General features: G+C 48.4%; 1 protein-coding gene across 1 annotated transcript in view; it reads right to left on the minus strand.

The window, feature by feature from the left end:
• Positions 1 to 300: 300 nt before the first annotated feature.
• The window catches only part of LOC144888223 (C-X-C chemokine receptor type 2-like), a 44,226-nt gene continuing 22,952 nt past the window's right edge, over positions 301 to 21,574 (minus strand). Inside the window, exons 3-4 of the mRNA XM_078783003.1 lie at positions 20,159 to 20,734; positions 301 to 3,876 (exon numbers count right to left, since the gene is read on the minus strand). Of these exons, the coding sequence (XP_078639129.1) occupies positions 3,340 to 3,876; positions 20,159 to 20,734 (1,113 nt within the window). The 3' untranslated portion in view covers positions 301 to 3,339. The remainder of the gene's footprint in view (positions 3,877 to 20,158; positions 20,735 to 21,574) is intronic.

Raw genomic sequence — 21,574 nt, forward strand, 5'->3', positions numbered from 1 at the left:
ACCGGCGGGCTTTTTCACTGGCTTTACTTTTCCTAATAAACCCTTATATTACTTTTTGTACATAATATCTGAACGCAGTTTTCCTGGGTGTTTGATGTTAATAGATAAGGTTGCGGAGCCTTCGCTGCGCCCCGCCATTCCGCGCGTTGGTGTTGAACTTGAGTCCGCCATTGAGTGTTCGCCTCGGGAGTTAAAGTCTCGCAATCGTTCATCCGTGTTACCCTACGGTGTTCACCAAGGGTAGTCACGCGACAATACTTATGTTTCCAGGAAAAGTCAAAGAACACTTTCAACACAATATTTGGCTTCAGATAAAAGAAGGAATTTATTTACTTTTGCTGGTAAGTCATGTAAAAAACATCTGGATGTAAATGTACAGTCATGTACATCCAGAAAAGTTGGGAGATTATTAGCAAATGATTTCAATGATGGTACAAAAATTAGTTGTAAATGTAAAGCGTCTTAAAAGCCATTAAAGTACAAAATATACTCAAAAACTGCACAGTTATCCAAAGGATGAATGATATTGTATAATAGAGTGAAATGTTTTTGCAGATAATGGAAGGACCAAAAATAAATTGAATATAAAGGACTAAAAAGAGACTAAACATATAAAGGACTTCCTTCTCTACTATGGTGTGAGAAAGGTCTTTAAAAATGCAAAAAATAAACCAGTTTTTTGCTTGGAAACCCTTTGGTAGTCAATCAGTTTGGTCTCTGTCTCTGATACTCCCCTTCTCCTCTTGGTCACCGAACAATGAATGGATTATCAGAATTACAATCAGGGGCTCATGGTACTCCCTCCGGATAGTCGGGCATTCAAAAAACTATACTTTCTCGGAATGCACCTGGAAATTTGATACACTATACTACTACAGCATCCAGCACTCCCTTCCAACCTGGTAAGGATATCAGGGTCATCCCACCCAGCTGTACCAGTCTGTGCAATGCAGTCATAGACCTTGGGAATAATTGGCTTCTCCCTCTGGAAGACTGCAGGCTGATCAATGGCTTTTATCTGTCACTTTTCTGCAGGCCTTGTTCCATATGCATTCTCATTTTCAATCTACGCAGACCACTTTACAATAGAATAAACACTGTTTCAATCGCCAGGTACACCTATCCTAACACCCATAAAAATTTCACTTTTTTGGGAGAAATATCAATATTTGGGAGAATTTTTCTCAATCAAAAAAGTTTTTTTGGAAGCGTTTTCCCCTTTGTAAATTGTTTGGGGCCATATATTTATTATGTATGCAAATGAGAAGGAAACTACCTTTTGACAAAGACTCTTCGAGTTAGGCGAGTTATCACTGTGACTCGGAACAAATTCCAAATTCCTGCCTGAACTTCCGTTACCAAGTGGTCTGGTCTTCTTGGGTATTCATTGACACCAGGTTATGTACATGGCTTGCTATTCCAGAGTGTGGTTGATATGCATGTGTGGGTTGCACCTCCTACACGTTTAAACAAATTCATACTCCCAGGTGTTCACACGTCATCACGTTGTTGTCTTAGACTAGGAATTGCTAATGATCATCAAATGAATTAATCAGGCGTTTATGCTGTTAATGCTTGAAATGTCCCTATGTTTAGCCTTAAAGGTTGAAACAAGCAATTCTTAAACATGAATAGAGAGTTCACAGAACACGTTTCTCCATGCAGTGTTCAAGTGAGTAAGTATATATACTTCAATCGACGTAAAATAATGATTTTAAAGATGGTTAAACAAATAGCACCACTGAAGCAGTCCTATACATCACCCTTGTGCATCACCTTATTTAACATGTTCAAGTACTGCAAAACTGGAGGTTCTTGGAAGTGATAAGAAGGCAATTTGTGTTCTCCAGTGTTCAAGCATATAAATCAATTTAAATAAAATAAAGATTGTAAAAGTCGTTTAAAAAAAAAGTGACCGCTGTTTTACCACCATTGACGTAGTCGATTACACCACCCTATTTAACATGTAAGATTTGTTATTCATGCCTGTTGTATGCGTCGTTTATAACATCCTCAAAAACAATAAATGTCCTGTTTGGAATTATTTTCAAATTTGTTTGACTGCCAGACTGGAAGACAGAGAAAAGTAATTATCTTGCTCCTCTCTGCGCAATAGTGCGCATGTGCAAGTGAGACAAATTCAGAGGCAAAGTACTGTTAAACGGCAGGATTGTTTTCCAATTCATGTTCCCATTTGTGTTCAAAATATCCCATAGTTCAAAATAAATATGTTCCCAAATTCATGGCCGCCATATAACGTGGGACGTCATAGTTTACAAATATCTTTCCCACATCAGTAGCTGATCATATATGTGACATTTTGCACTGATCCGCTAAGAGATACTCCAGAAAAGATTATTGAAGTTTTTGCTTGAATTCAAGATGGCGTCCAAACAACATGACTGATGTCATAGTTGGCAAATATTTCCCCCCATCGGAAGTTAAACGTGTTTCAAGTTTTGTATCGATCGAAAAGCGTTCGAAGAAGCGGGTTTTTTAAGTTTTATTTTTAAATCCAATATGGCCACCAAATCACGTGACTGATGACGTATTTTTTCTCAAACTCTTATCCACATGGCAAGGCGAAAATATTTGCTAAATTTCACGTTGCTCCGTTTAGCGGTTCTGGAGAAGAAGATGTTTAAAGTTTATGACGTCACAGGCAATGGCAGCCAATGTAAGTCAAAAGTGAAAAACAAAATTCATGATGCACTACGTTACATTGGTATCCATAATGAGTTAAAGTTTCGCAGAGCTATCTATAACGGTTTTCTCGGAATCGTCTCCACAAAATGTGTGAGGATAATAATCCTTACAACAACAATAGACTTCCAGTGGGAACCTCACTGGAAGCCTAAATATGTTGTCAATGTTGTAATTGTGTGTTGCCTTTCATTGGTGAACAAAACTGAGAATAATGAGAAATAGTAATTTGGGATTATTATGGCGTTTTGGATTGTTTTCAGACCATTCTGCATTGCCAAAGGCAGCACCAACGTATCTGTTAACCATGTGCTTATGGTCTCAACACAATGTCACTTCCCAACTACACTCCTTTCATCGATGCTCTTTTGTGTGTTTGCAACGAACATGGCAGAATCCAACAAGTTTTCCAATCAGTATTTTTTTGTTTTATTGACAACGGAAGCGATGCTCACCTCATTTATTGTCTAATAGCACATAATAGTTATTTGTATTACCTTTGAATAAGCTACAAGGTTGGCAGAGGGAAGTGGTGACCATGAAACTAATTTTGTTTGATTGAGAAATGTTAAAGTTTTTTTTTATGAGTTACACAAGTTATAACACCCATCACAAAATATTTCTCCAAGTGCCACTTTATAAAGAGACAGATGCAGTGCTGTCTGTTTCAGAAGCCCCGGACCTGCCATAAACCTTTCTGAGCTTGATATGCTTCTGCAGGAACTTATCATTGATGCATCCCATCTCCCGGAAAAGCTTGAGTGAATTGTTGCGAAATTTGACACCGATGAACACATACAGGAAGGGGTTCAGGCAGCAATGCAGGAAACCCAGTGTTTGGGTGACTGCAATGGCTTGGTCGAGGTCCTCGTACATCTCACAAGATGGTTTGATATGCTTGAAGCGGACGAGCGTGTCTACAAAGATGGTTATGTTGTAGGGCAGCCAGCAAATAAAGAAAACGATCACCACAGCCAAGATGACCTTAATAACTTTGTTTTTCGTAAAGCTTCGACTGCTGCGTAATGCGAGTATGATGTTGCTATAGCAGAAGAACATGAACAGCAATGGAATCATGAATGCAAGTGTGTGATGCATGATACGGCTGGTCAGCTGCATCTCCTCCGCATTCTCGTATGAGTAAGCAAGCTCACAAACCGTCCTGTTTTCATCCTTCAAGGGGTTTGGAAGAAAGAAATCACAAAGCTCATGAAAAGTATATTCTTTCCAGGAATGATAATCACATGAAGCTATTAAAACAAGTAAAAATTCAAAATTACATTCAAGCTATCTCCTTTGGACATTTATCCCCTCCTCACCCCCTGTAAACCATACCAAAGCACTTCCCTTGACCCCTCTATGGAAGGTCTCAGATATGGGAATGACATGAGAATGTAATTTTTACGGGGACTAGCGTGACTCGGCACGCTCCGCGCGCCTCACCACACGTCGTTTCAGAGGGGTAGGCATCTTTGACCATTTCGGTGTCTTTTGGGTCTTCAGGGCAATTTGGGTCCTCAGGGTCCATTGGATCCTCTGGGCGTTTAAGGGTGTTTTGGGTCTTTGAGGTGTTTTGGGTCTTCAGGGTCTTCAGAGTCTTCTGGGTCTTCAGGGGCTTTTGGGTCTTATGGTTCTTCTTTGTCTTCAAGGGTCTTTGGGTCTTTGGGGTATTTTTGGTCTTTGGGGTGTTTTGGGTGTTCGGGGTGTATTGGGTCTTCAGGGTGTTTTGGGTCTTCGGGGCGTTTTGGGTTTTCGGGGTCTTTTGGGTTTTTGGGTATTCATGGTCTTTTCGAGCCTCAGGGCCTTGAAGGGTATTTTGGGTCTTCAGGGGTCTTGGTGGTCTGAAGGGTCTTGGGTGAATTAAAGGGTCATCAAAGGTCTGAGGGGTCTCAGCAGTCTTAAAGCAATTAAGAGGGTTAATTAAGAGGGTGGTAATTTTATTTGAAGAAGAAGAAGAAGACGTTTTCGTCGCATACAAACACAGCGACATAATGACATAACCATATACGTTTGCTCTATTATAAGAAGATGGGGCACCCTCTCTTTGGGAACTTTTAAAGTGCACTTCGTCTCTTTCTAGAATTTCAAATAATGCTAGTTTATACCAAGAAGAAGTTGTTAAAAACGGATATGCAGATTATAGTTAAACTGGAATGTAATAATTCAGTGCAAATCAATTCTCATGAGCCAGAAAAGTTAATGAGATAGCAGCAAAGCATTGATAGATTAAACATTGAGATGAGTATAATTCTCGGAATTATATCACTTTCTCATTTTCTTCACGTATTTGTGGAAGTAGTGTTGGGAATGGGCAGTCCCATGAAAATTATCAAGTCTCACATACAGACTCAGGGATTGCCTGGACTCTGCGATAATTGAAGAGGTAATAGCACCCCTGGCCAGGAAGTGGCAGCAGAAGCAAAGGGCATCGGGGAAAGTTCCCAACACGCAATGCCTGACTGTATCCTGGTGCCAAGATTATACGATTTACTGCTGCCTTGACCTTGACTATTTATTGATTCCATGTGTTTCAGGTAGTAGAGGGATTGTTTGCATCTAAAGAGAAGGGACAAGAGAGCTGTTCGAACCAGACGTGATCCAGAGGAAGTTTATTTTGTGATCGATCAGCATAGGACTATCAGTCAACAATGTCAAGTTCCTGATGAAGTCATATCTTTTTGATCGAAGCTCCACCAATGAGGTTACTGTAGCGGTTACCGCTGGATGTACATAATCGCCTTGCACCGGCCAGAACACGGCCAGACGCGCCTCTCCCGGGCATGCCCGGACTCACTGTTCCCGGGCACGCCCGAACCTCCCGGGCACGCCCGGTCTCGTCTTTCCCGGGCATGCCCGCTCTCGCCCTTCCAGGGCTCGCCCAGAGCGTCCGGGCATGCCCGCTATCGCCTTTCCAGGGCTCGCCCAGAGCGTCCGGGCATGCCCGCTATCGCCTTTCCAGGGCACGCCCAGAGCGTCCGGGCATGCCCGATATCGCCTTTCCAGGGCTCGCCCAGAGCGTCCGGGCATGCCCGCTATCGCCTTTCCAGTGCTCGCCCAGAGCGCCCAGGCATGCCCAGCCTCGACTTGCCAGGCCGCAGCCAAACACGCCCGGGCAGGTCCAGACTCGCCTTTCCAAGGCTCGCCCTTGATACCCGGGCATGCCCGGTATAGCTTTTGCCAGGCAAACTTCCCGACATAAATGTGTATATATATTGTTGCCCGATAAACGGGCTTGTCAGAATACCTGAGCTGTTTTGTTTCAATAAAGCAACTCGGACGAATTCCGTCTTTGGTCGCGTCAATTCTTTCGATTCGCGTTGGAGCGCAGTTCCTTCATTGGTGACCTACCGACATGGATACGGCAGTGACGCTTAAACTGCCTACCTTCTGGGAGACTGACGCGGCTGTTTGGTTCGCCCAGGCGGACTCCCAGTTCGCCCTGCGAGGCATCACCGCGGACGACACCCGCTTTCACCATGTTGTGGCGGCGCTCGGTTCCACCACCGCGGCCCGCGCCTTGAGCCTCCTCCAGCACCCGCCGGCTGCTGACAAATACGACGCGCTGAAGACGCTCCTCCTCGGCGCTTTCGCCCTCTCACCGGCAGCACGCGCACGGCGCCTGCTTGACCTGCCCGAGCTCGGCGACACGCGCCCGTCCGAGCGCATGGACTATATGCTCTCGTTGCTCGGCGAGCACTCTCCGGCATTCCTGTTCCGGGAGCTGTTCCTCCGTCATCTGCCTAACCCGGTACGCCTCACCCTGGCTGGCACGTTGATCACGGATTCCCGCGCCCTCGCCAGGGAAGCCGATAAGATCTCCTCGGCCGGCCAGCACATCGGCGCGGTTACCTGGAGCCCGCCGCCGTCCGAGGCGACGCCCACGACGCCCGAGCGCCCTGCGCGGTTGGAGGCCGAACTGCCGGTGCAACTGGCGGCCGCCACGCCGCACCGCCCGCTTCCGACACGACGGCCGGGGCCTCCACCTGACCGGGCGTGGTGTTATTACCACGCCAGGTTCGGACACAAGGCTCGGACGTGCCGGCCCCCGTGCACTTTCGGCAGGTCGGGAAACGGCTGGGCCGGCGTTCATTCCCAGCCATGAGCGCCGGCCACTCGGGCAACTTGCTGTTTATTCGGGACAAAGCGTCTGGACGGCGTTTCCTGTGCGACACCGGCGCCCAACTGAGCGTCATACCTGCCTCCGAGCAGGACAGGCTGGACGCAGTTTGCGGCCCCTCTTTGGTCGCTGCTAATGGCTCGGCCATACGCACTTTCGGCCCACGCGTCGTCACCCTCTGCTTCGGCAGCCAGCGCTTTCAATGGACTTTTGTTACCACCAGCGTCCCCGTGGCTTTGCTGGGCGCCGACTTCCTCTGCGCGCACGGGCTGCTGGTCGACGTCAAACGACGTCGCCTTGTCCACGCCGAGACCTTCAGCTCCCTGGCGTGCACAATGAGCAGCTCTGCGCCGACCGAACTGGCGTGCGCCCTCCCGGCAACGAACGAGTTCGCTCGCCTGCTCGTGGAATTCCCGGCCCTCACGCGGCCGACGTTTTCGGCCGTCGCGGTGCGGCACGGGATCGAGCACCACATACCCACTACGGGCCCGCCGGTCTACGCCAGGGCCCGCCGCCTCGACCCAGCCAAGCTCGCCGTGGCAAAGGCCGAATTCGACGCGTTGGAGCACTTCGGCATCGTGCGGCGCTCCGATAGCGCGTGGGCCTCGCCACTGCACATCGTGCCAAAGCCGGGGGGTGGATGGCGCCCGTGTGGCGACTACCGCCGTCTCAATGACGCTACCACCCCCGACAGGTACCCGATCCCGCATATTCAGGACTTTTCCGCCCGTTTGGCGGGACGGGTCATCTTTTCGAAAATTGACCTGATACGGGGCTACCACCAGGTACCTGTCCGGGCGGCCGACGTCCCGAAGACGGCCGTCATCACGCCGTTCGGCCTGTTCGAATTTTTGCGGATGCCGTTTGGCCTCAAGAACGCGGCCCAGGCGTTCCAGCGCTTGATGGACGGCGTGCTGCGCGACCTGCCGTTTCTTTTCGTCTATCTGGACGACATCCTCGTCGCCAGCACGTCCCGCGCCGAGCACCTCCTCCACCTCCGAACACTGTTCGGTCGCCTCAGCGAGCACGGCTTAATTGTCAACCCGGTCAAATGCCAATTCGGCGCGACGACCGTTGACTTTTTGGGCCACCGCATCACCAAGACCGGGGCCGTGCCGCTGCCGACCAAGGTCGAGGCCATCACCACGTTCCCGCGTCCCCGTTCCATCAAGGCCCTCCAAGAGTTCCTCGGCATGGTGAATTTTTATCACCGATTCGTGCCCCGCGCTGCTCAGCTCATGCGGCCCCTTTACGAGGCCCTCCGGGGCAAGCCGGCCAAGCATGACATTGTTTGGTCCGCGGCCATGGACGCGGCCTTCGCCAGTGCCAAACGGGCCCTCGCCGACGCAACGCTGCTGGCTCACCCGGTGCTCAACGCGCCCATCGCCCTCACTACGGACGCCTCCAACTACGCGGTGGGTGCCGTCCATGAGCAATGGGTGGACGGGGTTTGGCAGCCACTCGCTTTTTTCAGCCGGCAACTCCGGCCGAACGAGTTAAACTACAGCACGTTCGACCGCGAGCTGCTCCGGCTATTCCTGGCCGTTCGCCATTTCCGACACCTCCTGGAGGGCCGCCCGTTCACGGCTTTCGTCGACCACAAGCCGTTGGTCTACGCAATGGCTAAGGCCACGGAGCCGTGGTCGGCCCGCCAGCAGCGCCACCTCTCCGCCGTGTCGGAGTTCACCACGGACATCCAGCACGTCGCCGGCAAAGACAACGCCGTGGCCGACTGCCTTTCGCGGGCCAGCGCGAACGCGGTCCACCTCGGCGTGGACTTCACGCTCATGGCGGCCGACCAGACCACCGACGCCTCGGTGCAGGCACTCCGCATGGCGGACACGGGCCTCCGCCTGGCCGACATCCCCTTCGCGGGCACCGTCCTGCTCTGCGACGTCTCCCAGGGCCAGCCTCGCCCCATCGTGCCCGTTTCCTGGCAGCGCTGCATCTTCGCCTCCATCCACGGCCTTTCTCACCCGGGCCGGAAAGCTTCTCAGAAGCTGGTGTCGGCGCGTTTCGTCTGGCACGGCCTTCGACGAAACATCCGCGACTGGGCCAACGCCTGCACGGCCTGCCAGCGAGCCAAGGTCCACCGCCACACCCAGGCCCCGCTGGCACCTTTCGCCGTGCCTGAACGGCGTTTCGACCACGTCCACGTGGACCTGGTGGGTCCCCTGCCCCCCTCGCGGGGGTTCACCCACCTGCTCACCATGGTGGACAGGACCACCAGGTGGCCGGAGGCCGTGCCCCTCACCTCCACCACCACCGCCGACGTGGCGCAGGCGTTCATCACCACCTGGGTCGCGCGCTTCGGCGCACCAGCGGACATCTCGTCCGACCGCGGCCCACAGTTCACGTCTGAGCTTTGGGGCGCGGTCGCCCGTTCGTTGGGGGTCACGCTGCACCGCACCACGGCCTACCACCCCCAAGCCAATGGGTTGTGCGAGCGGTTTCACCGCTCCATGAAGGCCGCACTCATTGCCGGCCTTCAGGACGACGGTTGGGCCGACCGGCTGCCGTGGGTCCTTTTGGGCCTTCGCACGGCCCCCAAGGAAGACCTCCAGGCGTCCGCCGCCGAGCTCGTCTACGGCCAGCCACTCCGCGTCCCGGGCGAATTCGTGCCTGACGCTACCAGTCCCTGGTCCGCCGCTCGCCAGCGCTCGGACCTCCAGGAGGCCGCCCGACGATTTGCCCCCGTGCCGACGTCCCGCCACGGTGGCCCCCAGTCCTACGTCCCCCCGGCGCTTCGCACAGCGGAGTACGTCTTTGTGCGTCATGACGCGCACCGGGGGCCACTCCGGCCGCCGTACAACGGGCCCTTCCGGGTCCTGCGACGGGGCGACAAGTCTTTCATCGTCGACTTCGGCGGCCGGCCGGACCGGATTTCTGTGGACCGCCTCAAACCGGCGCACATGGACGTCGACCGACCACCACGGTTGGCCCTTCCTCCGCGGCGAGGCCGCCCCCCGTCCACAGTTCCCCCCGCTCGACCACCCACCACCACGTCAGACCCCTCCCCACGACCCTCCAGGGGTCGCTTCGGCCGGGTCATCCGGACCCCCCTTAAATTGACCCTGCCGGTGCAGGTCGATTCTGGAGGGGCGTGTGTAGCGGTTACCGCTGGATGTACATAATCGCCTTGCACCGGCCAGAACACGGCCAGACGCGCCTCTCCCGGGCATGCCCGGACTCACTGTTCCCGGGCACGCCCGAACCTCCCGGGCACGCCCGGTCTCGTCTTTCCCGGGCATGCCCGCTCTCGCCTTTCCAGGGCTCGCCCAGAGCGTCCGGGCATGCCCGCTATCGCCTTTCCAGGGCTCGCCCAGAGCGTCCGGGCATGCCCGCTATCGCCTTTCCAGGGCACGCCCAGAGCGCCCGGGCATGCCCGCTATCGCCTTTCCAGGGCTCGCCCAGAGCGTCCGGGCATGCCCGCTATCGCCTTTCCAGTGCTCGCCCAGAGCGCCCGGGCACGCCCAGCCTCGACTTGCCAGGCCGCAGCCAAACACGCCCGGGCAGGTCCAGACTCGCCTTTCCAAGGCTCGCCCTTGATACCCGGGCATGCCCGGTATAGCTTTTGCCGGGCAAACTTCCCGACATAAATGTGTATATATATTGTTGCCCGATAAACGGGCTTGTCAGAATACCTGAGCTGTTTTGTTTCAATAAAGCAACTCGGACGAATTCCGTCTTTGGTCGCGTCAATTCTTTCGACTCGCGTTGGAGCGCAGTTCCTTCATTACCATTGAAAGGCTCAGAGAAGCAGCAGGCTGGAGGCCGGAAGGACAGCACAAGTAGTCAGGTTCACTGTTTTTTCGTTCAAAATTTTGGTAGATTAGCAAAACTATACATTTCTGGAATACTCAGAGCATGATGAATCCAAAAATTAATGTTTACATTTGCGTAGACACCTTTGCGAAAATGACCCTCAGGACAGTGATGAAGATCTGTAAAAGCATATTCCTGAACGGTATAGACCTCGTAGATCCTGTGTATAGGACTTATAGTTCAATCTGATACTAACAAGGCTGCTTTCTTGCTTTATAACCCCATACCTATAACTTCAAAGGACTTGCAATATCATGTATTATGTAATACAGTTATATCACAAATATAAAGACAATGGTTTTCAATTACCTTTGTTTGTTGCTTTTCTATAATCCTGAGCACTATTTTGAGGCCTTTATTGGATTCCTTGACCCAGAAAACATAGGATTAGCATATTTAATTAAGTCTCTAGGTTGACTAGAAGCCGAGATCGCGCAAAATATGTATTTTATGGCGGCCATTTTCAAAATCCAAAATGGCGGCCATGCAGGTGTCTGTGCAAATGCCAACATTGATTTTCAGATTCTCCATGCTCTGAAGATTCCAAAAATGTACAGGTTTGCTAATCCCAAAATTTTGAAAGAAACTATATTTGTTAACATCGTGAACCTGACTATCTTCATCACTGTCCTGAGTGTCATTTTCGCAAAGGTGTCTACGCAAATGTAAACATTAATTTTTGGATTCCTCATGCTCTGAATATTCCAAAAATGTATAGTTTTGCTAATCTACCAAAATTTGGAACGAAATTATATTTGTCAACATAGTGAACCTGACTAAAGTTGAGAAACACATCAGCAGTGAGGATTGCTTAAGTGACAGAAATGTAGACTGATATAAGGTGGAAGCAGGAAAGGTGATCCCAGTATGGGGGCCATCTCGAAAGGTTCCTTCCAGGCAGAATGAATATCAAACATTGCACATGCCCAAGTTACGGCAAGGAAGGGGGAAGTAGACTACTCTTGCAGTGGAGGTGAACACCCACCCAGGCAGTGGTGGGAGTTCATTATTGGCAGAGGTAGCAGAGCTATGGATATTGCTTCCATTTAAATGAACACTCAGACTGAGAGAAGACCAAGGCTCAACGAGAGGGGATGTGGAACCTGTCGGAATCGTCAGGTTCACTATGTTTTTTCGTTCGAAATCATGGTAGATTAGCAAACCTATACATTTTTGGAAACGTTATTACATGGAAAATCTGAAAATCAATGTTTACATTTGCCAATTCCGACCAATTCGATTCGACCAATTCGACCAATTGGACCAATCGACCAATTCCATTCGACCAATTCGACCATTCGACCAATCGCTTCGATCGACCATTCGACCAATTCGATCGATTCGATCGATTCGATTCATCGAATTCGATTCGATCGACCATTCGACCAATTCGATTTGCCAATCAATTTGACCGACCTTTGCTTGTGTGGAACGGACTGTGAAAACGATGCGGACTATATTGTCGGATACGACACACAGGACAGTGATGACGAACTCTAAATGGCATATTCTGTAATCGTGTATGTTTGATGCCATTGACTGCCTGTGTATATTTTGTCATTGACTGCCTGTGTAGATGTGAAGTTATACTGACTGCATGTGTATATATGATTTTGCTGACTGCCTGTGCATGTTTGGTGATATGAATTATTGTGACACATTTTGATGTTATTAACTGCCTGTACAAAATGATAACATGTATTTGATTATGCAACTTATCGCGAATATAAAGACAGTATTTTGCAATTCAAAACCTTTGATTCGTGTCTTACCATTCCCCATAGCACTAATTTGATACTTTCATTGGATTCCTTGTCTCTGAAAATATAGGTTTAGTATATTTTAAAAAGTTTTTAGGGTAATTAGAGGCAGAAATAGAACAAAATATGTATTTTACAGTGGCCATTTTGAAAATCCAAAATGGCCGCCATACAGGTATCTCTCCAAATGTAAACATTGATTTTTAGTTTCCTTATGCTATAACCTTTCCAAAAATGTATAGGTTTGCTAATCTACCATGATTTTGAACGAAATATAATTTATTGACACAGTGAACCTGACTAGAAAGGGAGAACCTGTAACCATTGCTTCACGTGTGGTCGATCAGGGCATATATGTCATGGGTGCTGATCACCCTCCTGATTCTAGGGAAATGGGGAGTTGTCACTGTGATAGCTCCAGTCGTGACCCAGGACAGTATTCCAAAAGTAGTAAAGTTTTGTAAGTATGTCAAGGAATGTGAGGAAGCCAAAATGGGGATAGTCTGTCATGAACACACAAAGTCATCTGAAGAAAGGCCAGAGACATGGTAGGGTGTGACCATCAGCAATCCGCAGTGTGATTGGTCAAATAGAATAGCAGCAAGTGGGTTATGGGGTGTCTACAAAGGTAAACCAGGATACACAGCTGCTGGAACTCAATGAGAGAGGTAGGTGTTGTGTGCACTGCATCCTGGATGAGGTAACAACTTCAGCCCTCTGGCACACACGAGTCCATGCATCCCAGCTTGCTGGAAGAGGTGACATTTGCCTTGGACAAGGGTGAGGTTAAAGAGCTGCTGGGCTGTGCCACTCTCATGGGAGTAGTGGCGAATCAGACAATGATTCCATTCTCAAATTGGGGTGTGTTGGAGTTTCCGTTGCACAGCAACACGAGCCCTAGTGGTGAATTAAGGATTCCAATGTTAATGTCAAGTGATCCCAACGTAGCAGAGGAACGCATTATTGGCAACAACATTATTGAAGAGCTCGTTGGGGATCAGAAGAAGAGACATACTGCTAAAGGGACAGCTGAAGCACACTGAAAGATGCTTTCTTATTGGAACCTGACAGAGCAAAGACGCTCATTCGGTTAAGACTGATAACTCACTCAGAGGGTGTAGATTTCCCCATCCATATTAGTTGCAAGACCAGAGAGGCAGAGGGTACAAGACAAGAGAGGAGGTGGAAGAAGGCAGGGACCTGTGACCTGTCTGATGGCAAAGTGATAGGCCCATCGACTCAGCTTCATTGCGAGATTTTCCATAGATCTTGAAAGCCTTAGTTTCCACGGCATCAAGCAGAGAAAGACATGAGGCAGGGGCCACAGGGGAGAGCAGTGCTCCATCAAGCTACAAATGAAAGCCTTGTAGATGGATAGCAGCTCAGGTGTGCCAAGGTAGGACTTTGCATGACAGAGTATGCCCAGTTGGCATCTGGCTTTGGAGGCCAACCTTGAAATGTGGCTTGCCCAAGAGAGATCATGGCTGAAAATGAGACCCACAAACTTGAGTGACTGAACCTCTTTGAAACAGTTGTTGAGAAAGTAGATGGAAGGGTTTGCGGAATGGTCCTTTCAGAGAGAGAGAGAGTGAGTGTGTGGGATTTCTCAAGATTGAAAGACATGTTCCAAGTGTTTGACCAGTTTGTGATTTTGGTCAAGGTCTGAGGAGAGGGAACAGGCTGCTGCCTGTTTGTCAGAAGGATGAGGGATGTCACGGCAGAGAGTGGAGTCATCAGTAAAGAGATAAACATGATTTTTCAGAGAGATCATTGATGAAGATTACGAATAAGATGGGACCAAGAACACTGCCTTCGGGTACTCCAGGCTCCAGCCTTGATAGGGAGAGGAGCAGATAGGGTTCCGTTGAGAGCCACACATTGGTATAATCTTGGTATAATCCCTTTGGATGACCCTTTGGACTGAGTTCAGCCCATTCCAAGTTCCCACCGGGTCTTGGGGATAACATTTGTTTACCCAATCTTGATGCCAACCTAGCGTGTAGTAAGTGTTTTGTCGACCATGCCTAACAAATTCAAATGCTACTCCGGCATTACAAAGAACATAGCATGAAGCTCTCATCCAAGAAGTGTTGGCTGTTTTGGCAAACAGTGACATTCCTGGGAAAGACGGTGCCTGAATATGGCTGCATGTTTGGCCTGGTAGTCATAGGACTTCTCCTTCGGTGAAAGAAGCTTTTGTTTCAAAGCATTATTAAATTGTGGATTTATTGAAGTGCGTTTTCCTTTCCAAGGAAGAACAGATAGTGTGGTCTCCCTCATTGGCTCATGTGAATTATTTGACTTCTGAAGGTTAGATTATGAGGTTATGGTTTGAGTATCCACTAACATTAACACCAATTTTTTTCTTATATGTCCTCGCCCAAACATAAACGTGACCTCATTGGAGGTCACGTCTTTTCGAAGCTGTCCATGCGCTCACGCTTTCGAAGTTAAATTTTTCACAATTGTGTTTTTGTCGAAACTGTATCTGTCTTTCGGTGTGTGTACCTATAGTGTGTCTTCAGTAAGATTGTCGGTGTTAATTTTTCATACATGTATACAAAATCGTCGGTTAATTCATGTCGCGTATTCTGAGGCCTAGTAGGCTACCGTGTCCGACCTTGAGGCTTTGTTTTTCTCGCAGCGGTTCGTCGATTGCGCTGCAATTACTTTCGTTCTCTGTTTTTGTCCCAGTCTTTCACCCCATACTTCCTTGTTTAAAATCTCAACTCAAAAAAAAACAACCCCAAAAAATATTTCCTTCTCTGTTCTTATTCGCTTATTCGTTGTTCTTATTTGTTCGTTCGTTCTTCGATCACGTTGTTAAAAATGTTTAAAACTTTCACCTGAAGTACTGTATTCTGTCATATATTATAACACCTTTTTCTTCTTCTTCTTCTTCTATAAAAGGATGCTTTCGACTTGCTCACCAAATCTATTCATTCCAAAAAAAAATTCCATCACTTACAGTTCCTCTTTTCTACATTCCCGAAACTCTTCTGCACTCCACCCCTCCTTCAGCGTCCTCAAATGTATTTTTGACTCGAAGGTCACAAGAAACTCATTTTGCAATAAATGTTCGTTTCCCATTAATCGTACACTTTTCAAAATCCAATCTCACCCCTCCCCACCAAATCTTCCCCATCACCCCTTCCCTCCAAAACTTCCCCATCACCCCTCCCCTCCAAAACTTCCCCATCACCGCTCCCCTCCAAATCTACCCCCTTGCCCCTCCCCTCCAAATCTTCCCCATCACCCATCTCTTTCAAATATTCCCCCTTGCCCCTCCCCTCCAAATCTTCCCCATCACCCATCCCTTTCAAATCTTCCCCCTTGCCCCTCCCCTCCCCTCCAAATCTTCCCCATCACCCCTTCCCCCCAAAACTTCCCCATCACCCCTCCCCTCCAAAACTTCCCCATCACCCCTCCCCTCCAAATCTACCCCTTTGCCCCTCCCCTCCAAATCTTCCCCATCACCCATCTCTTTCAAATCTTCCCCCTTGCCCCACCCCTCCAAATCTTCCCCATCACCCATCCCTTTCGAATCTCCCCCCTTGCCCCTTCCCTCCTAAACTCCCCCCACACCCCTCCCCTCCGAGACTCTCCCTCGCTCCTCCCTCCTAGACTCCCCTCTCACCCCTCCTCCTCAAAGCCCCGCTTCTTCCCCCTTCCAACTTTCACCTTCATCTCCCCCAACCTTCTGCCTCGCTCTTCCCCCTCCTCAAATAACACCTCACTGTGCCTCACCCAATCACCATCAAACCTTTTGTCCACCCCATTCTTCCCTTTCTCCAAGCTATTCTGAAATCTCTGACACACCTTCAACAGCTCTCCCTACCTCTTCCTCCTCTTCCACATCTTACCCTACCCCTCCCCCCCCCTGTTCTGTATCCGATTCTCCCCCTTCCTCTTCATTAACGGAATGGACCTCAAACATCCGGGGCCTTCACTCAAACTTGACTGATCTCTCCATACAGGTTGCTTCTGACAAACCAGACGTGATCTGCTTAACAGAAACTTTCCTCCTTCATGATGTCTCTGATTCCTTGGTATCTCTCCCAGGTTACTCCCTCCTCCGATATGATAGACCTGAGCCTCGTCCTGGAGGTGGGGTTGCTATCTTTATAAAAAAAACTCTTCCTCACTCGCCCTGCACTGCCCTCTCTCCACCTCACCCCCAGGAATACCTTTGGCTACGGCCTCCCCTTCGCTCCCACAATTTGTTCATATGTGTGTTGTACCGTCCACCAAACAGTGATGACTCCATCTACATCTCGCTGTCTGATAATATGGACCAACTTCTATCGACCCATCCCAACTCTCTCTTCCCCATATGTGGTGATTTCAATCGTCACCATGCCAGTTGGCTGGGTGTGGGTACCTCTATCACCAGCCATGGCTCTTCAGCAAAGGACTTCTGCGACTCACTGGGACTGACACAATCTGTCAATTTCCCGACCCGGATCTCAGTCAACGGAGCATCTTCTCTTCTGGACTAAGTTATGACTAACTTCCCTGAAAATGTCTGCTGCTCTTCTTCTGCTCCAATCGGCTCATCTGATCATGTGCTTGTCAAAGTGGACATCTCTCTGACCATTCTCAGAGAGCCTCCTCAGCGTCGACGAGTCTGGCATTTCACTCAGGCCAACTGGCACGGTCTTCAAGCAGCCATCAATCATCTGGACTGGTCTCCCATCTCTACTGCCTCTGACATCAACTCATCCTGGGAATTCTTCCAAAGTAAATTGCTCTCTCTCATGCACAGATTTATCCCATCTCGTCTTCAGTTGTCATCCCCTTCCTCCCGTCCATGGTACACGGAATCTTGTGGTGAGGCTGTTGCCCAGAAACAACTTGCTTTCGTCTCCTGGAAAGCAAATCCAACGGAAGGAACTCTCATTTCCTTTCACAAAGCCCGAAACAAGTGTGTGTCCACCCTCAGGAGAGCCAGGAAACAATATCTCTCCGTTTTGGCGTCAGGAAGGGCATCCGGCCATACAAACATTGCCTCAAACAGGGAACCATGATTGTCATGGGGCCCGCAAGGCTAATCCCCGCTTTAGCGGGGAAAAATGGCCTTAAAACGATCATTCATTCATTCATTTTCTCAAGACCGAACTCTCTTATCTGTCTCCCTCTTCCAAATCCTGGTGGCATCTGGTCAAATCTGTTTCTGGTGTTTGTTCCCCCTCCATCCCCTCCCTCACCTCAAACGGCTACACGGCTGACTCCGCACGTGAAAAAGCTGAATGCCTCAACTCTGTGTTTGCCTCTAAATCTTGTGTCCCAAACCCATCCCTCTCTGCACCCACCGTACCCAGTCGTACCCAGCTGCTCCTGGACTCTGTGTCCTTTCCTCCTGACAAGGTGGAAAAGTTTCTGTCAACCCTCGACTCCGATTCTGCAACTGGACCTGACGGCATCAGCCCACGGGTCCTAAAATCCTGTTCTTCCGCTCTTTCACTCCCTCTTTCTGTTCTCTTCACCCTCTCTTTTGCTCAAGGTCATCTGCCATCTAATTGGAAATCAGCCAACATCACCGCTTTGCACAAAAAAGGTGCAAAAACAGATCCTAGCAACTACAGACCAATCAGCCTTCTCCCAATTATCAGCAAAGTCATGGAATCCATCATTGCTTCAGATATGAAATCTTTCCTCTTCTCCAATGGCTTGATCTCTGATCATCAATTTGGTTTTAGACCTGGTCACTCTACTCTGGACATGCTGCTTCTGCTTTCTCAACAATGAATGGAGGTCCTGAATGCCAAACAGGAAATTAGAGCTGTCTCCCTTGACATATCATGTGCCTTCGATACGGTCTGGCACCCCGCTCTGCTCACCAAACTCTCCTCCTTTGGTATCCATGGAAATCTCCACGCATGGCTGGCGGACTTCCTTTCTAGTTGTAGTCAACGTGTGGCCCTGAATGGGTTTCTCTCATCTCCTCTTCCTGTTCAGGCTGGAGTTCCCCAAGGCAGTGTTCTGGGCCCTGTGCTTTTTCTGGTCTTCATCAATGATCTCTTTAGCCTGGTGTTGGGCTAGCGGCTAGGGTGCCAGCTTAGGATCCTAGGATCCTGGGTTCGAATCCCGGTCGATCGCTGAATTAACGCCAGGGGGGTTGACTCAGCCTGTCATCCTTCCGAGGTCGGCAAATTGAGTACCAGTTCACTGGTAATTCCCTGCTTGTCGTAAAAAGGCGACAAAAAGGGTTGGCGGCAGGAAGGGCATCCGGCCGTAAAACATTGCTTCAAAAAGGGGACCAAAAAACAACAACAACCACGGTCCCCGAAAAAGGCCAACCCCCGCTTGCGGGAAAAAATGGCCTCTATAGGTGGTTTTAAATTTTTTTTATCAATGATCTCTCTGACTCTCTTGAAAATCCTCTCTATCTCTTTGCTGATGACTCTACTCTCTGTCACTCCATTCCTCATCCCTCAGATTGGCAGTCTGCAGCCTCCTCACTCTCTGCAGACCTGGACAAAATCACAGACTGGGCAAACAAGTGGAACATGTCTTTCAATCCTGACAAATCTCACACTCTTACGATGTCTCTCCGAAAAGACCGACTGGACAACACTCCCATCCACTTTCTGAATAATACTCTCCAAGAAGTTCTGTCACTCAACCTTTTGGGTCTCACTATCCGCCATGATCTTTCCTGGGAAAACCACATTTCAAATCTGGCCTCCAAAGCCAGTCGCCGACTGGGCATCCTCCGTCGTGTGAAGTCCTTCCTTGGCACACCTGAGCTCCTCACCACATACAAGGCTTTCATCCGCAGCTCAATGGAATACTGCTCTCCCCTCTGGGCTGGTGCTCCTGCCTCACACCGAGCTCGTCTTCACGCTGTTGAAACCAAAGCGTTCAGAATCATTGGAATCTCCCGCGATGAAGCTAACTCCAAGGGCCTTTCACTCACTCACCGCAGGCAGGTTGGTGGTCTTTCCGTCTTCTACCGACTCCTTGCCCTTGCCCTTGCAAGCCCTTCCCGCCCCAGCTCTCTCTGGGCTCTGTCCCCCAAATATTCCTACAGGTCGCACAAGATCTGCCTGCAACCCTCTTATGGTTAAACTGCCAAAATCAAGACTCTCTGCTCACCTTCACTCCTCTTTTCTCCCGCCTCTGGAACAAACTCCCTCACTCTCTTCAATCCCACTCCACCCTCCAGGTCTTTAAAACAGCTGTTCACCACCATCTCTTATCTTCCCCCATCCAAAACCTTGATCTTTTCTACCCCTGCTAATTTCACCCCAAATCCACTTTTTTGAAATACCAACTTCTGTCCTGGAAGTCCTTGGTGTCCTTCTGTTTTATACTTCTCCCACCGCCCCCCCTTCCCACGCCTCCTCCCTCCAAGCCCTCTCCCTCCCACACATCTCCCTGCTCTCAAATGTTGTGTTTGTGTGCTTCCCCTTCTCTCCCCACCTTGTCTTCCGCTCCCTCTTTTTATATATTTTGTTTGTCTGGTTGATTTGTTTGTGAAATAAATGTTAGCTCTTTCACGAGCCTCAATTGTGTATACAAAAAAAAGAAAAAAAAAAAGAAACATCACCACAGTGTCACCCAATGGGAGAACCTGAAAATTATGTTTGATCTTCGAGGGGGGGAAAGGTATGTGTTCTCCAACATGAAGACCCGAAGTAGGAGAAAGGACATACCTGTGGACTAGACATTGCCTCAACAAAGCAAGTGTACATTATATGCAAATGCGCCTTTATTATGTGATGCATTTCATGTGCTCGTGCAACCTCACCTGACGCGTATTGCTGGCGATTATGTCTGGAACACTGAACAATAAGCTCAACATCCACACAGTGGCACAGATGACTTGAATGTTGCGTGTTCTACGACAGGAGTGCAACTTGATGGCATGTACGATGGCGAGGTAGCGGTCAAGGCTGATGGAGCACAGTAAGAAGATGCTACTGTAAAAGTTAATGCTCGTTAGCGAATAAATGAGTTTGCAACCGGTCTTGCCAGAATTCCACTGGGATGAAACATGGTAAGATGCCCAGAAGGGAAGAGTCAACACAAATAAGAGATCTGCCAATGCAAGGTGAAGCATGTAGATGTCAGATGATGCCATGAATTGTCGGTAGTGTGTCAGGACAATAATGACCAAAATGTTACCAAGAAAACCCAGAACGAAGACAAATGAGAAGGCAACAGGAATAAAGATGCTGTTGAACACCGCGCTGCGTGTTGTCTCATCTGAATGTTTGCAGCTTTCATGTGAGGATGTATCTCCATTATTGGGATCATAATCGCCAGTGATGTTGTCAAAAAAGTCAAAGAGGTTAGAAAAATCAGTGTATGTAGACGAACCAATCTAAAAAAGAACAGAGAAAAACATATCGCGTGTGTCAGCACCCGAATGGCATTTTACGTAATCTATTAGCAAGAGCATGGTATAATAATAATAATAATAATAATAATAATAATAATAATAATAATACATTTATTTTATATAGCGCTTTTCAAGAAGCCCAAAGGCGCTTTGACAGAGTACAAAAAACAAGTGCAAAAAGACAAAAATCAATCGGTAAATAATCTTAAATAAATAATAATTTAAGTATAGACTTAAAGCATTATGTTTGTTCCAAAGGTACAGTAGCATGTTTTACATTCATCGGTCAGGGGAGTGACAATACAGCTCAGTTCGTGTTTCCTTCAACGAACTAAGTAAAGTGCCTTCAGAAAGTATTCACACCCCTTGACTTTTTTCACATTTTGTTGTGTTACAGCCTGAATTAAAAATGGATTAAATTGAGATATTTTTGTCAATGATCGACACATAATAAATACCCCATAATGTCAAATTGGAATTTTTTAAAAAGATTTTTTTTACAAAAAATAAATAAATTAAAAAGCTGAACTATCTTGAGTCAATAAGTATTCAACCCCTTTACTATGACACTCCAAATTGATCTCAGGTGCATCCAATTTCCTTTGATCATCTTCGAGATGTCTCTACAACTTCCATGCGGAGAAGAAAATTTCAATTAAAAACGGATAAATTTGATGGAAAATACATTGATCTTTTCAATTTTACAACTTTTAAAAACTATTTTTATTTTATTTTATTGTCTTTTTTTCAAGATCTATTAACGACGAGAAAATAATTAGTGGTCTCAGAAAACGGATTTAAAATGGTGGAGGTTTTTGGTTA

The sequence above is a fragment of the Myxine glutinosa genome, chromosome 1 (genome assembly GCF_964187855.1).
Source record: "Myxine glutinosa chromosome 1, kmMyxGlut1.1, whole genome shotgun sequence".
Classification (NCBI taxonomy): Eukaryota; Metazoa; Chordata; class Myxini; order Myxiniformes; family Myxinidae; genus Myxine; species Myxine glutinosa.